Below are 17,139 nucleotides of genomic sequence, written 5' to 3'. Positions count from 1 at the left end.
GCCTCGAACTCAGAAATCCGCCTGCCTCTGCCTCCCAAGTGCTGGGATTAAAGGCGTGCACCACTAACACCCGGCAAGAGTTGGAATAATTCTTAAAAGTAGGTGTTATTATGAGATCCACTTTACATTTGAGAAAACAGGAACAGAGAGGTTATTTAGCTTGCCCTGGTTACATAGCTAATAGGTATGAAAACCAGAGTTAAACCAGGCATTTTCAGCCACTGTATATACTACATGGCCTTTCTTACTCGTACAATATTTCTTTCTTTCTCTTTCTTTCTTATTTTATTTTATTTTATTTTATTTTTGGTGTTTCAAGACAGGGTTTCTCTGTATAGCTCTGGAACTCACTCTGTAGACTGGGCTTGCCTCGAACTCAGAAATCCACCTGCCTCTGCCTCCCTCTTTCTTTTTTTCTTTCTTTCTTTTTTTTTTTTTTTTTTTAAGATTTACCTATTTATTGTGTACAGTGTTCTGTCTCCATATATGCCTGCACACCAGAAGAGGGTACCAGATCTCATTACAGATGGTTGTGAGCCACCGTGTGGTTGCTGGGAATTGAACTCAGGACCTCTGGAAGAGCAGTCAGCGCTCTGAACCTCTGAGCCATCTCTGCAGCCCCATAAAATATTCTGTAATGCAGAAAACTCTTGATAATTTGCTTATCATTCAAGCCTAGGCCATGTAGACTAGCTAGAATGTTGAGTTATTGTTTCTTTTTCTTGTATTTTAATCTTTTAGGGTTTCATGTGTTTCAGACTGACCTTGCATTCCTTATTTTTCTGCTTCCAATGTTGGGATTATAGGTGTGTAGTACTATGCCTAATAAAACAACAAAACCCAGGGTTGAACTGTGTGTTGTTGGCTGTTATGAAACTTACTATGAAGACCGGGACAGGGCTGGAGAGATGCCTCAGCGGTTAAGCTCACTGACTGCTCTTCAAATCCCAGCAACCACATAGTGGCTCACAACCATCTGTAATGAAATCTGATGCCCTCTTCTGGTGTGTCTGAAAACAGCTACAGTGTACTTACATATAGTAAATAGATAAATCTTAAAAAAAAAAAAAAAGAAGACCAGGAGGCTAAACTTACTTAGAGATCCTCCTGCTTCAGCCTCCTAAGTGTTAAGTGCTGGGATTAAAGGTACGAACCTTCACCACTATACCCCGAGAACCTAAATTGTACGTACTTGTGTTCTTACTGTATAGTTGTATATTTATATTGTATATAAAGTTCAAACCAAGGTGAATGTTATTTCCTCAAATACTTGTTTGTTTGTGGAGAATGTTGAAATTTTAATTTTTATTTTATATATATGAATGTTGTGTGTGTGAGTGTGTGTGTGTGTGTGTGTGTGTGTGTGTGTGTGTGTGTGTGTACACCACTTGAAGGCCTGGTGCTTGCCTAGCCAGGAAAGTGTTGGATCCCCTAGAACTGGATACAGGTGAGCTGCCATGTGGGTGGCGTTTTCATATTTTTGTTGTTGTTTGCTTGCTTGCTTGCTTGTTTGCTTCTTTGAGCTATGCAGTGATTTCTTAGTTTAAACTTCAGGTTCCAAAGTGGGCCTTACAGAGGAACCCAGGACCCTCTTTCTACCCTTGAGGTTTTAGTTTTTTTGTTCTTTTGTTTTTGTTTTTTTATTCCCCCGCTGTGATAAAAATAATTATTTGATGTTTTGAAAATCATGTTTGTTTTTAACCTAATAAAATAGGAAAAGCAAATTGAACATACTTAAGCTGTGTACTAATAAAAGCCTCTCTGAATGTGAGGTTTATTTACATTAAACAACAAAAGCAAGGCTTGGTCACATAGTGTTTGGAGAGCATGCTGGTCAGTAGGGAGTTCAGTCTGCAATCACATATATTTTGTGGGGTAAAAGTGCTTAGGATTGCGCCTAGAATGTCGCGGTGCCAGGTATGTGGCCTATGGTACCACTGAGCTAACTCAGCCTGCTAGCTTACCTTTGATAATGATACTGAATCAAAGATCCAGAACCATTTTCTGTCTGGTTTCTGAAATGTCGCTTTTCCCTTAACTATTTACCTTATTTGTAATCTATGTATTGTAGCAGTATTCAGGCTAGATTTGAAGAGTACTGCAGTATAACCATAGATACACAGTGTTTATGTGATAATACAAGTGAAGCAAGTACTGCCTTCAACTTCGTTATGAAATACTTTGTGTTTTGAGATGGGGTGTTGTCTAGGCTTTGTTCAGCTCAAGATCCTCTTGCCTCCTAAGCAGCTAGACTGAGAGGAGTGACCACAGCATCCAGCTGCAAGATACTTTCACTTATAAGTCATTTCACTTTATATCTACTTCCCCAATAATAATTTCCAACGCATTTAAAATTATAAATAACTGTATATGTTTGGTATAGTGTGATATATTTGTATTTAAAGATTTTTTTTTTTTATGTGTTTGAGTATTTATCTACATGTGTGCATTTGTACCACATGTGTGCCTGTTATCTCTGGAGGCCAGACAAGGACATTGGATCTTCTGGAACTGGAATTACAGATATTTGTGAACTACCATATGGATGCTGGGACCTGAACTTGAATCCTCTGGAAGATAAGCTTGTGCTCTTGACTGCTGAGCCATCTCTTGGTCTGTTCCTGTTTTTGTTTATTTTCTGGAGATATGGTTTGTCTGTGTAGCTTTGTCTGTCTTGGAACTCAGTCCGTAGACCAAGTTGGCCTCTACCTGTCTCTGCCTCCAGAGTGTGGGATTAAAGGTGTGCATCACCTTGTCTAGCTCTATTTTTATTTTTAATTGACAAGTAGTAATTGTACAAATTCATAGATACAGTGTGACATTTCAGTGCATTCATATAGTAGGTAATGAATACATGACGTAGTTGCTTTTGTGATGCCTCAGATGTCATTCTTTTGCATTTGGAACATTGAAAATCCTTTCCAAGAGGCTGGAAAGATGGCTCAGCAGTTATGAACACTTGTTGCTCTATCATGAGAACCAAGTGTGGGTTGCAGAAACTATATTGGGTCTCTCACAAACACCTGAACTCAGCCCTGTTCTGGCCTCTAGGAACCAGCACACACATGGCCCAGATATACAAACAATAAAAAGGAATCTTTAAAAAGGAACAGAAAAACTGCTGTTAGCTGTTTTGAAATATAGTTGTTGAGCATAGGTACCTTACTGTGCTATAGAAAGGAGATTTATTCCCCCTCTAGCTGCATTCTAGGTCTGTTAGCAATCAACAAATAAATACTTACAGAACACCTACTATGCCAGGTACTGTCTAGACACTGCTAGTATAGCAGGTGAACAAAGTGGGCAAAGCATTTTTCTGGCAGACAGCTTAACTCTAGGGAGGTAAGACAGACAACAGATAAAGTGATTAAATAACTTATTAAATCTGTTACAAGGTGGTAAATGCTATAAAACAGAAAGAATACAGAGTGTTAGGGAGGTTTGGACTACCAGATAAGTGGTAAGGAAACTGAGAAGCAACATTTGAGTAAGACAGCAAGTCAGAAGTGTTCATAACAGCCAGGAAGGTGGCCAGCTGACAACCGAAGTTCTGTCCCTAGGACCCACGTGGTAAGAGGAGAGAACCAACTTCTGTGCTCTGTCCACATACATCCCATAGCACACACATTCTTGCAAAAATAAATACAATAAGCAAAAGTTAAAAACCAAAAGAACAGAAAACACTAAGTTCCTGAGCTAGAGTATGCCCGGTGAGTTAAGGGAACAATGTGGCTGGAAAACAGTTAAGATGGGCCTTCATTAGCAGACAGGTCAGAGTTCATGATGGGGTAGAGGCTAAAGGGATGTATTTAAAAGCAAGGCTTGTTGTTTACGTATATGGAACATGTCTTAGTGTGTACATGTGCCTGTGCATGAATGTGCCCTTGGAGGCCAGAGGACAGTATCAGATCTGTCAGAGCTAGAATGTCAGAAGACTGTGAGCCACCTGATGTGGGTGCTGGCATCTGAACTCGGGTCCTCTGGAAGGGCAACAGGCACCCTTACCCCCTGCTGAGCCAGCTCTCCCAGGCTTCCTTTCTAACCTTAAAGATCTTAAACTGATCTTTCTGTCTCCCAAGTGTTAGGATTTACTGCTGTGTGACTGTGATAGAATGTAGGATATTGTAGATGCTACATAAGCATTCTAGAAACTGAGCTGTAGGGGCTGGAGAGATGGCTCAGCAGTTAAGAGTACTTGTTGCTCTTGCAGAGGACGTGACTTCAGTTCCCAGCACTCACATGGTAGCTCACAACCATTAGTAATAACTTCAGTTTGGGGTGATCCAACAACCTCTTCTGACTTCTGTAAGCACCAGGCACCCATGTGGTACACACATATACATGCAGGTAAAATACACACATAGAATAAAATAAATCTAACAAACTGAGCTACATCACTTATCCCTGATTTAAGTATGTAAAAGGTTATTCTGGTTGCTGCAGAAACAAGGACACTAGTTAGATGACTAGTGTAATCTGTATACAATGTTAGTGGCTTAGATTAACCTTGTGTTTTCCAGGTAGATCTAACCAGATCTTTTGTGGGGGAGTTGGTTTGGTTTGGTTTGGTTTGGTTTATTTTGTTTTTTTCAAGACAGGGTTTCTCTGTATAGGCCTGGCTGTCCTGGAACTCACGCTGTAGACCAGGCTGGCCTCAAACTCAGAAATCCACCTGTCAGTACCTCCCAAATGCTGGGATTAAAGGTGTGCGCCACCACTGCCTAGCTAACCAGATCTTTATATTAGTTAATATTGTGTTATATAGCCCAGTCTGGCCTTGAACTCACTATGTAACCCAGGCTGGCCTCAAACTTAGCAACAGTCTTCCAGACTCAGCTTTCTGAGTGCAGAATTTGAATGGAGAGTCATGGCACCTGGCCAACAAGATTTACTTACTACTTTTATTGGTATATATTCATTATAAAGAGTGATAAATGTCATAAAAACTGTTCCATACAGGAATGTCACATAGTTTTGGATGGATTTTTGGATGGATTCGTTGTGGGGCAAGAAGAGTTGTCTGAAATGTCTTTGAGTTTTGCTTCAGTGACTACAAAGAATTAGTGGTTGCTGGTGAAGATTGCAAATGGAACAAATTTTGAAAGGTATATTAGAAACTTAGTTTTCAATATGTTAAATTTTGGGATGTCTGCTTTTTAAGATACCTTGAGATACAATTCATGGCTGTAAAATTCACCATTTGACCTTGTTTTAGTGCATTCACAGGTAATGTGTAAGTCACCATATTACCTGGGAAGTTGAAACATGAGGATTGTGAATTTGCAGCCAGCTGGACTATATACCAAGAACAGAAAACATGCTTCATATATTCTAGACATAATAATTAAGTTTCCTGCTTGGGCAGGGACTGGCTCTGAAGTAAGTGGTGGAGTACTACTCACACTGAGATCCATTCTGAAGCATAAGGGAAAGAAAAAAGGTGCTTCATGTTTTTGAACCATTGCCAAGAAACATAGAGAAATATTATCTGTATCTCCATGAGCCTAATACACTGAGATTAAAAAAAAAAAGTGATACAGACATTCAAAAGGAAGCCTGGGAGAGCTGGCTCAGCAGGGGGTAAGGGTGCCTGTTGCCCTTCCAGAGGACCCGAGTTCAGATGCCAGCACCCACATCAGGTGGCTCACAGTCTTCTGACATTCTAGCTCTGACAGATCTGATACTGTCCTCTGGCCTCCAAGGGCACATTCATGCACAGGCACATGTACACACTAAGACATGTTCCATATACGTAAACAACAAGCCTTGCTTTTAAATACATCCCTTTAGCCTCTACCCCATCATGAACTCTGACCTGTCTGCTAATGAAGGCCCATCTTAACTGTTTTCCAGCCACATTGTTCCCTTAACTCACCGGGCATACTCTAGCTCAGGAACTTAGTGTTTTCTGTTCTTTTTGCTTTTAACTTTTTAAATTATATTTATTTCTTAGGACACCATGGGATGTTCCTTGTTTCTGGTATCTTTATTTCTGCAGCAGCCAGAATAATCTTTTACAAACTTAAATCAGGAGCAAGTGATGTAGCTCAGTTTGTTAGATTTATTTTATTCTATGTGTGTGAGTATTTTACCTGCATTTATATGTGTGTACCACATGGGTGCCTGGTGCTTACAGAAGTTAGAAGAGGATGTTGGATGTCCTGGAAATGGAGTTACTATTGATGGCTGTGAGCGGCCATGTATGTGCTGGGAACCAAAGCCATGTAACACTAACTTTATGACTAAGCTCTGCAACAGCTTCTACTCAGTGAATGCATTGGAGATCTGCCTGCTTCTGCCTGCCTTGAGTCAGGATTAAAGGTGTGCACCACCATGTCTGCTGTGCTGATTTATGTTTGGTGATGTGGCTTCCTGTCATTTACAAATTAATATCCAAATTACTTTTCCTCTTAGGCTTTTGTTAACCAAGTGATTATTATTTAACAGTGGTGCTTCTAAAAGTTTAGCAGGGAAATTTGGAATTACTGTAAAAATTTGGCTGTGGGGCTGGTTAGAGCATGGCTACTCTCCAGAGGATCCATGTTTGGTTCTCAGCACCCACAAGGCTGATGGCTCATAGCTATCTGTAATTCCAATTTCAGGAGGTCTAGAGCACTCACCTGGTCTGTATAGGTACTACACACACCTGGTACCCATGAATCCCCACAAGCACACACATAAATAAATAAATTTTTTAAAAAGTCTAAAAACAACAACAAAAAATGTTTAGTGGTGAGAGCTAAGTGCATGTGAAATTTAATTTGTAGAAGGGTCTCAAAGATTTTAGTAAAAACAACCCAAGAATTATTAAAACAACAACAACAACAACAAACAAAAACAAAACAAAACCAAAAACCCAAACAGCTAGACTGACTTTTTGTCATCTGTTGTCAGAAAGGAGCAGTAGGTGATGTTTTGTAGTGTTACAGATTCCTACACCCCAGAGATTGCTTAGAGAACAGATAAAACACATCTTGTACAGAAAGAAGTAGAAACCAGCTATTCCTCTCAGAAAGCAACTGTTTGTGCTGTGAAATGTTACAGCTCTCAGGATAAGATACTGTGCCACTTTTCTAAGACAGGCTTTCTCTGTGTAGCTTAGCATGGCCTTGAACTTAGATTCTCCAGCCTCAACCTCTTAAGTACTAGGATTATAGCTGTGCACCTCACTGGGTTGAGAAGTAGAGGTTTTTTGCTTTGTTTGAAACAGGGGCTCTCTGGCTAGCTTGATACTCAGAAGTTCCATCTGCTTCTGCCTCTCATGTGCTAGGATTAAAGGCATGTCACCAAGGCTAGTGACAGATGTTTTTTAATGAAATAAAATAAATGATAAGCACTGGCTTTAAATTTTACTGTTAGTTTGATCTGTCTCCTTCTGTTTTACTCCCATGACATAGTTCACTTTCTAGGTTTTTTTTCTTCACTGTTCAAGTTTTATTTGGTGTTTTCGTTGGCATGACACTTGAGTGGTTGGTTCCATCATCCATATGCAGATCTTAGTTTCACATAATATTGCAGTGTACATTATAGACACATATAACACATAAAATATCCTGTAGAACAGTTATATACAAGGTATGCATAATGGACTTATACATTGGAGCCAGGTTATGACTAACTGGGAACTTGTTGGCCTTGGCATGTTTGGTGAAGGTGTGCAGTGCAACAATGCAGCAGGCTCACAGGATGATCAAGGCCTGCAACACAGTTGGCAGTGTGTCTCAGAGACAGTGGTACTGTCACACTAACCAGGCTACCACTACACAAGTACCACTTGGCAGCAGGGCAGAGCTGTGGGAACTGAGATTTTTCCCCAGACCACCACACCACTGTACTAACCACAGCTCAGATGAGAAGTGTGTGGTCTCCATAGAAACCCTGCTACAGCCTGGACAGTGAAGTGCTAGGACACTGGGAAGACTTTAGGACTACAGCTCCTTCTGGATTCCCCAGAAGGTATCTGCACTCTTCTTCAGGCAGGCTCTTCCTCAGGAGTCAGTGTCACCTTCACAACATCCAAGATTCCATTTTGTCCCAGAATATATGGGACACTGAGGAAGACATCATCATTGATTCCATAGAGATGCTTAATCATGGTGGAGATGGGATGCACCTGCCTATGGTTCTTCATTATGTTCTCCGCCAAGTCGGCCACAGAGAGGCCAATGGCCCAGTCTGTGTAACCTCTCAGCTTGATCACTTCATACTGACTGTCAACCACCTGCTTGTGAACCTCCTTCCACTGCTCCTTATCTGCATCAGTGCCCAGTTCTGGGTTCAGAGACTTCAGGGAGATGCTGGCAACGTTCACACCACGCCACATAGGCACACTGGAATCGCTGTGCTCTCCCAGGACCCACCCACGACAGCTCAGTGAGTGAACTCCAGCCTTTCTCCCATCAAGTTACGGAACCGAGCTGAATCCAGATTGCAACCACTTCCAATAACTTGTCTTTTGGGAAAGTCACTGATTTTCCAAGCCATGTAGGTCAAGATATTCACAGGACTTGAGACAATAAGCAGTTTGCAATGTGGACTGTGCTTCACAATGTTGGAAGTGATGAACTTGAAGATGTTCAGCGTTTCGATGGAACAAATTGAGTCGGCTCTCTCCCTCTTGCTGATGGGCCCCCTCTGTGATGATGATCAGCTTGGAGTTTGCAGTTACACAATAGTCTTTGCTGCAGACAGTTTTTGGTGTTTTGAGGCTGTCATGCTGGAGATCCATCATCTCTCCCTTCAGCTTGTCTCCCATGACATCGACAAGGGCAAGCTCATCTGCCAAGTCCTTCATTAAGATACTGATGGCACAGGCCATGCCAACAGCACCAACCCCAACAACTGTAATCTTGTTCTGGGGACCTGTTCTTCCTTAAGATTCACAATCAGCTGGTCCTTGAGGGTTGTCATCTTGGACTTTGAATCTTGTTGCAGGATCGGGGGGTAGTGACAGGCGAGCAGCAGCAGTGTGGCCTAGGCTCAGCGACAGTGGCTTCAGCACCCACTTTCTAGTTTTTGTTACTCATTAGATAAAAATTACCCTTTGGTAAAAGTTGCACTGCCCAGGCATAGTGGTACATGCCTTTAATCCCAGCATTCAGAGTTCTAGCACAGCCAAGGCCACACAGAGAAACTGTCTCAAAAACCAAAGCCAAACAAAAACTTACAGTGTTTCACAGAAATAATTTTTTTTCTTTTTTGTCATTGTTTTCTTCTGAGACAGGTTCTCATGTAGCCCAAACTGTCTTCAGACTCACTGTAGCTGAGGATGACCTTGAACTGGTGACTCCTACTTCCACCTTCCAAGTACAGAGATGCCACTATGAGCAATGTAATTTACCATATATTTGTTTGTTTGTTTATTTATTTGAGACAAGGTTCACTGTGGCTTTTTCTAGCCTGGAAGTCACTGTGGAGGCCCGGCTGACCTTGAACATAGAAATCCATTGCCTTTGCCTCTAGAGAACTGGAATTAAAGGCCTGTGCTATCGTGCCTGGCATAATTTACATTTCAAATTTTATTATTTATTTAGTGGTATTGAGAGTCCAAACAATGTTATCATGCCAAGCAAGTATTCTACCACTGAGCCATATCCTCCAGCCTTTTCCCTTTTAAAAATGAGTTTGTTTACTTAAAAACAATTTTTAAAATCTTATTACGTGTATGAGTGATTTGCCTGCATGTATATATGGGTACCACATCTGACCCAGGAGTCTTGCAGAGGTCAGGAGAGGGTGTCAGTTTCCCAGGAACTGTAGTTATAGATGGTTGTGAGCCACCATGTGGGTGCTGGGAGCTGAACCTGGATCCTATGCAAGAACAAGTGTCCTTAATCTCAAAGCCATCCAGCCTGTAAAAGTATCTTTTATTTAACTGATGTAATTGTCATCTTTGGAAGCTTATGTCCTTAGTCAGAGGCCAAGTACTCAAAGCTTCTAGCCTCTGTACAATCTTATCTAGGCCTAGAATGTTTTCAAGCCTGTGAGAATTACTGCTGAATAAACTCACTTCTTCCTAGTTCTTTCTGATCTCTGGCTGGCTGAATCAGCTTGCAGTTATGACTCAAACTCCTCTCCAAGCTGACTGATTCAATCTAGCTTCTCTCTGTTGGCCTTTCCTGAATTGCTCTGCTTGGCCTCAAACTAACTCTGTTGATCTCTTCTAGTCTTCTCTTTTTTCTTTCTTTATTTACTTTATGTATATGAATACACTGTAGCTGTCTTCAGACACATCAGAAGAAGGCATCAGATCTCATTACAGATGGTTGTGAGCTACCATGTAGTTTCTGGGAATTGAACTCAGGACCTTTGGAAGAGCAGTCAATGCTCTTAAGTGCTGAGCCATCTCCCAAGCCCCCTCTAGTCTTCTCCTATTCATTCTCTGGCTTGTTCTTTCTTTACCTGTGTCTAGCTTGTTCTCCTTCAACTGGTCTCTGTAAAACTCCCCAGTAGAACTGCCTCCCCCTCCTCTGCATTGCCCCTCAAGAAGCTTCCCTTCCCCCTCTCCTGGTGAGACTTAGGCTATCTGTTCTGTCAGGTCTCTCAAGTCTTTCTCTGATCCATCACCTTGTCTGCCACTCAACTACACACCACTTTCAAACATGGCTGCTCCCTTCTACAAACTAACTTTACTTTCATTGTTTGAGATTAAAGGTGTGTACTAAGGACTAAGCCATGCCACAGCTAGAAACAGGTTTTTTTTTTTCAATAATAGCACAATCTTGGGGATTGGCAGTATGATCACATATTCTGTAACACCAGCACCTTAATATCTGTCTATCTGTCTATCTATCTGTCTGTCTGTCTATCTATCTACCAATCTATCTATCTATCTATCTATGACAACTGTCTTAGTTAGGGTTTCCATTGCTGAGAAGAGACACCATGTCGAAGAAAACTCTTACAAGGGACAAACATTTAATTGGAGCTGGCTTACAGGTTCAGAGGTTCAGTCTGTTATCATCATGGCAGATGGCAGGAAGCGTGGTAGTGTGCAGGCAGACATGGTGCTGGAGAAGGAGCCAAAAATTCTACATCATAATCTAAAGAAAGGAGAAGACTGTCTTCCAGGCAGCTAAGAGGAAGACCTCAAAGCCCACCCCCAAAGTGACATACTTCCTCCAAGGGCACAATTCTAATAGTGTCACTCTCCGGGCCAAACACTCAGACCACTACAACAACTTCATACATTACTCCCAGTCCTGTTTTCCTCCAGACTCCTCCCATGCCCCTCTCCAAATTCTTGGTCTCTGATTATTGTGTGTCTGTGCATGTTCACATATATGTACACCTACTCACTCCAGTTAGCATTGCTCCTATGTACATGTCTAGGACTAGTCATTTGGAACTAGACTTCTTTTTTTTTTTTTTTAAAGATTTATTTTATTTATGTGTATGAGTACACTGTAGCTGTACACATGGCGGTGAGCTATCGTGTGTGGCTGCTGGGAACTGAACTCAGGATCTCTGCCAGACCGCTCGCTCCAGTCCCGCTCGCTCCAGTTGCGTTCCGGTCCCTCTTGCTCCAGTTGCGCTCGCTCCGGTGTAATTCACCGTAGCTGTCTTCAGACGCACCAGAAGAGGGCGTCAGATCTCATTATGGGTGGTCATGAGCCACCATGTGGTTGCTGGGATCCGAACTCAGGACCTTCGGAAGAGCAGTCAGTGCTCTTAACCGCTGAGCCATCTTGCCAGCCCCGGAACTAGACTTCTTATACATGGAGAAAACTAATTTTTCTTGTCTCAGTAGCCACTCACAACCTGTATCCCTTCATCTAGGGGTGGGACCATGGGGAATTTTTGCTGCTCAACCTGGCATATCAACTGTGTTGTCATCATGTTGGCCTTGTTTAGGCAAGCATTTGTCTAAGATTTTATTGGTTCATTTTCCCTGTCATACTTAGAGGACACTATCTAGCAATAGATGTCTTATGCTTCTGGCTCTTAAAATCTTTCTACCCCTCTCTCATGATTTTCCCTGAGCCTTAGGTGTAGGAATTGTGTTGTAGATGTATTGGTTGGGCAGCCCACAGTTCCTTATGTTGCTGAAAGATGCTTTATTAATGAAGGGTAAGAACTACACTTATCAGACTGGGCACAGGATGTCTACAGTTACTTATTTGTGTTCGTGCGTGCCCGCGTACACTTGTGCTGTGGCATGTATGTGGAGGTGAGAGGACAACTTGCAAGAGTTCATTCTCTCCTTCCACTGTGTGGGTTCCAGGAAATCTGGAGCTCCAGCCACCAGGCTTGGAGGCACCTTATTATTGAGTGAGGTTGCTTGCCTGCTTACGCTTTAACTCTACCTCTCTCTCTCCCCGGCCCCTTCTCTCTGGCACTAGGAATTGAACACAAGGCCATATGGGCCAACATGTGGGCAGGCTACCGTTTGTATGTTTGATTTTGAGACTAGGAACTATGTATGTAGCCCGTGTCGGTCAAAAACTATTAGCACTTCCTCTGCCTTTGATACTTTAGTGCTAGGATTACAGATGTGCTCAACAAAATTCTGTGTGTGCATGTTCATATGATGGGTGTACTGGGTGGCCTTCCTCTAGAGCGCATCCTTGGTGATCCTGGGATACTGACAACCTAGGTTTGCTTTTTTAGATTTATTTTCATTTATTTGTTTGAGTTATTTGCCTCTGTGTATGTATGTGCAGTGTGTGCATGTGATGCCCACAGAGGTCAGAAGATGACATCAGAACCTCTTGAACTGGAGTTGTGAACCACTGCGTTTGTGCTGACAGTCTAATCCAAGTCCTCTGCAAGAGCAACAAATGCCCTTAATTGCTAAGGAGACTCCCTTGTTCCCTTTGTAAAAGACAGGATCTCAGTGGCCTGCTGCTTGGCCAGTAGGCAGAGTTACCTTGCTGGCCAGCCCTAGTCAATCGTCGTCCCTGCTGCAGTATTTTTATCAAGTGTAGTTTTTCTTTTTTCTTTTTTTTAATGTGTAAAATCTTAAGTTTGTCAGTTTATTTTACCAAAGACCATAGAATGCTGCCGCTGGTTTAATTACTACAGTTTTACAAACTGTTAGAATTAGAAGCACAGTATCTCAGAGTAAAGAATAAATCTTCAAACTATTTAAGTTGAGCTGTTTGAAGCTTGGCTCGTCATGTTTGCCTTCCATGTTGGAAATGTCACCTTTACAGTCAGTTCTGAGTGTGCTGTCCTCTGCACTGGACTTGAGCGTCTTCCGCTTCATTTCTTCCATTCTGAGTAAATAGTCCTCTCAGAACCATTTGTTCATTCAAAGTTTCTAAACTTTAAGTGGAGGCAGAGGAATTCAGGGTCATTTCTGTTTGTTTGTTTGTTTGTTTTTGTTTTGTTTTTTTTTTTTGTTTTTTCGAGACAGGGTTTCTCTGTGTAGCCCTGGCTGTCCTGGAACTCACTCTGTAGACAAGGCTGGCCTCGAACTCAGAAATCTACCTGCCTCTGCCTCCCAAGCGCTGGGATTAAAGGCGTGCACCACCACCGCCCGGCTCAGGGTCATTTCTGGCTTCATAAGTTTGAGGCCAGTGTATGCTATATGATGCTGTCTCCAAAAAGAGAAAAAACTAAGAGTGAAGTTTTAATTTTCTCTTGGCTAACTTAGGAAAGAATGCCCTAATCCTGTGTAAAGTAAATTCAGGGTTTTTTTCTGTCACTCCTTTTATCTCCTAAATAAATGATATGGAGACCCGGTATATGTACTAAAAGCTTCAGGCACTAAGCTGGGAAGGTTCTGAGCTGTTCTAATCCTCTATGGCGTCCTGGCCTATACTACGCAGCCATGTGTCCCGCTACCTGCCATTTTGGTTTTGCTCTGGCCTCCTTCATCTGTCTTCTCATGGAAACTCCCCTGGAGACCTCAGGGTGAATCTCTTTCTTTGGTCCTCACCAGAGACCCTCTCTTGAGATTGGAAGTCACACCTTATTCTTTCCTGCCCAGCTATTGGCTTATCAGCACTTTATTAACCAATCAGTGCTGGAAAACAGTTTTTACACAACATGGAGACTGGAGATGCTTAACAGTGCCAACATCCTGACTGGTACCAGATCTTTGGGCACAGGCATCAGCATCTAAATACACAGTGCACAAAAACCATTGCCCAACAATCATGCCTCTTTTTCTTTTTCTTTCTCTTTCTTTCTCCTTCTCATTAGGTTCATATTCTCTGAGTTATGAGAGGGGTACTGGGATTAAATCTGGGGCATTGTAATGCTGGGCAAAGAAAGGCTCTACCACCAAGAGAGAGACAGGCCCAGCACTCTTGACTTGTAAGTCTGGAAGGTAACTACAATAGAGAAAAGTGAGTTGGGGAGTTTCCTAGGCTGGGTGGTAAAGAGGGTTGGATTTGTGGTGAAAGTAACATTAGGGATAGTTGACAGAATAATTAAAAGACTTTTGTGGTAGCAGAGGCAGGTAGATTTCAGAGTTTGAGCGAAACTTGGGAGAGTTGGTGAGGCACTATTTTTAAAACAAAACAAAACAAAAACAAACAAACAAAAAACCCATGAAAGTAATGAAGTATGATGTGCATGTAATCCTGGCATCAAGGGAGCCAAAGCAAGGCCTAAGTGACATACTAAGTTACGGGACAGCTGGAGCTAGGCAGTGAGTTAGTGAGAAAGATACAAAGGTGCTTCTGTTTTATATAACCAACATTATTGTGTTTTATGAAGCCAGGTGTACTCCCATCTACAAAGCACAGCACTTGGGAATGGAGTCAGGAAGATCGGGAGTTGAAGGCTATGCTCGATTACATAATTTAAGACCAGCCTGGGCTACATAGACCCTGTCTCAAAATAAAAGGAGGAAAGTCCTGTGTTGTGTTAGTTAAAAGAGCACTGCAAAGTGCGGTATCTGAAACTGATATTGGTTACTAAAAATAAGAGTGAGTTCAAGGCCAGCCCGAACTTCATAATGACACAAATAAAATGAAAGAAACGTTAGAAGTCTCTTACATAATCTGACCAAGAAAGTTCGAATTAAAACAGGGAGAAATCATCTAGAAGTATTTAGGAAGTAGAATGTTTGTTTGTTTTTTTTTTTTTTTTTTTTTTTTTTTTTTTTTTTTTTTTTTTTTTTTTTTTTTTTTTTTGGTTTTTCGAGACAGGGTTTCTCTGTGTAGCCTTGGCTGTCCTGGAACTCACTCTGTAGACCAGGCTGGCGTCGAACTCAGAGATCCACCTGCCTCTGCCTCCCAAGCACTGGGATTAAAGGTGTGCGCCACCACTGCCCGGCAGGAAGTAGAATGTGGCAAGCTTGACAAGATTGGTGGGAGGAGAGAAAAATTCAGAAGATGGGTTCTCTGCATCTTTGGCAGGGAATTTGGGAAGAACAGATGAGACAAATTCAAGTTGAAAAGCTTTAGTTTGTGTTTAGCACTGTGAAAAGTAGAGGGGCAATAAAGATATTGTGCTTCCAAATACTTTAGACCTTAGCTAAGGAAACGCTAGCATGTAGAACGGAGTGTGGCGTTAAATGGAAGGGAGAAGGATGAGTACTTACTATGCTCAAGATGGTGGTTTTCCCAGGGCGAGGCTCATCCATTGTTGGGGCCATGCTGACCCCTGCGATTTTCCTAAATGCAAATAACTCGACTGCATAAGGTAGAGAGTGTGTGTGTGTGTGGTTATTGAGACAGTTTAAACAAGGTAGTCATAACTGTAGACCTCACTCTGTAGAGTAGGATGGCCTCAGACTCATGGAGATCTACCTGCCTCTGCCTCCTGAGTACTGGAATTCAAAGCATGTAGGATTACACCCAGCTAGAAGTAAATATATTTTAGGGGAGGGTGTTGAGGAATGGGAGAAGAAGTGGAGAGGGGAGTATTAAGCCAAAAAAGGGTGTATATGAATGATTTTTAATTCAGTTTTTGACTAGCGATTTTGGGGTGTAGAAGATAAAGAAAATTAAGATTCAAGGTTGTCATACTTTTTAAGGTTTTTGTTTGTTTATATTTAGCATTTGAACCATTTTTTAAAAATTTTTTGAAGGCCTTACCATTGGATACTAGTTACATGCGTGGTTTGGATTTAGCTTGAGTGGATCTTGGTGGACTGGTGTCTCATTTTCTTTTCTTTTCTTTTTTTTCCTCTTTTTCTTTGTTTTTTTGAGACAGGGTTTCTCTGTATAGCCCCGGCTGTCCTGGAACTCACTCTGTAGACCAGGCTGACCTCGAACTCAGAAATCCGCCTGCCTCTGCCTCCCAAGTGCTGGGATTAAAGGTGTGCGCCAGCACTGCCTGGCTGTTTTTCTTTTTCATATGTGTGGTCTATATGTGTGTATACCTTTATATGTGTGGGGAACACATCTGGTGTTTTTCTCTATTACTCTCATTCTTCCCTTGAGGTATTCTCTCACTGAAACTGGGACTTGTCTTTCCCATAAGCCATTTTTCCTACAAGCTCTTGGGATCCACATGTCTGTGCCCTGTAACAGGCATTCCTAGCCATCCCCAGCTTTTCTGTGGGTACTGTGAAATCAGACTCAGTCCTCATGCTTCTGCAGCAAGAAGATTACCCACTAAGTCATCTCTCTAGTAAGGAGGGAGGGAGATGTGTGGAGGTCAGAAAATGACTTGGTGCCTTTTTCCTTCCACCATGTGAATCGTGGCAAGTTAACTCAGGTGCTCAGGCTTCGCAGCCAGAGCCTTTCCCCAGTGAACCATCTTGATGGCCCCTGGTAGCACTTTACTACTTTTAATTTTAGGTTGAATATTGTTCCCCTTTTCAATGTATATAAAAATCAACTTATTAAGGACTTAGTTTCTACAACCATTACATAAGTGACACTAGACTTGAAAATATCTGAAATTGTTTGTTAATTACAACACCCATAATATTTATTTATTTATTCATTCACTTACTTATTTTTGAGATAGGGTCTCTCTGTGTACCTCTGTCTGTCCTGAAACTCACTCTGTAGACCATGCTGGCCTTGAACGCAGAGATCTGAGTCTCCGCCTCCTAACTGCTAGAATTAAAGGCATGTGCCAACACACCCAGCTGATTTTTTTTTAAAGTCTTGTTAAAATATGAGAATATATAATGTAATAGTATTTCATTCATCGGTAAACAGTTAAATATTTTGATTTTTGGAACACCAACAGCTTAGGAAGGATTGTACTTTTCTTTCTTTTTTTTTTTTT

The 17,139-nt window shown here is 41.7% G+C and overlaps 1 protein-coding gene and 1 pseudogene across 4 annotated transcripts in view; one reads left to right on the top strand and one right to left on the bottom strand.

Annotated features, from left to right (window-relative positions):
* Rprd2 (regulation of nuclear pre-mRNA domain containing 2) overlaps window positions 1–17,139 on the top strand; it is a 61,329-nt gene that overhangs the window by 6,451 nt on the left and 37,739 nt on the right. Inside the window, exon 2 of one of the 4 annotated variants that reach the window (XM_031374846.1) lies at window positions 4,960–5,105. The exons of the other annotated variants lie outside the window; for them this stretch is intronic. Within the exon in view, the coding sequence (XP_031230706.1) occupies window positions 5,087–5,105 (19 nt within the window). The 5' untranslated portion in view covers window positions 4,960–5,086. The remainder of the gene's footprint in view (window positions 1–4,959; window positions 5,106–17,139) is intronic. 4 annotated transcript variants of the gene reach the window in all.
* Window positions 7,758–8,910, bottom strand: LOC116093427 (annotated as a pseudogene).

The sequence above is a fragment of the Mastomys coucha genome, unplaced genomic scaffold (assembly GCF_008632895.1).
Source record: "Mastomys coucha isolate ucsf_1 unplaced genomic scaffold, UCSF_Mcou_1 pScaffold16, whole genome shotgun sequence".
NCBI lineage: Eukaryota > Metazoa > Chordata > Mammalia > Rodentia > Muridae > Mastomys > Mastomys coucha.
This window is presented reverse-complemented; position numbering and strand designations above follow the sequence as displayed.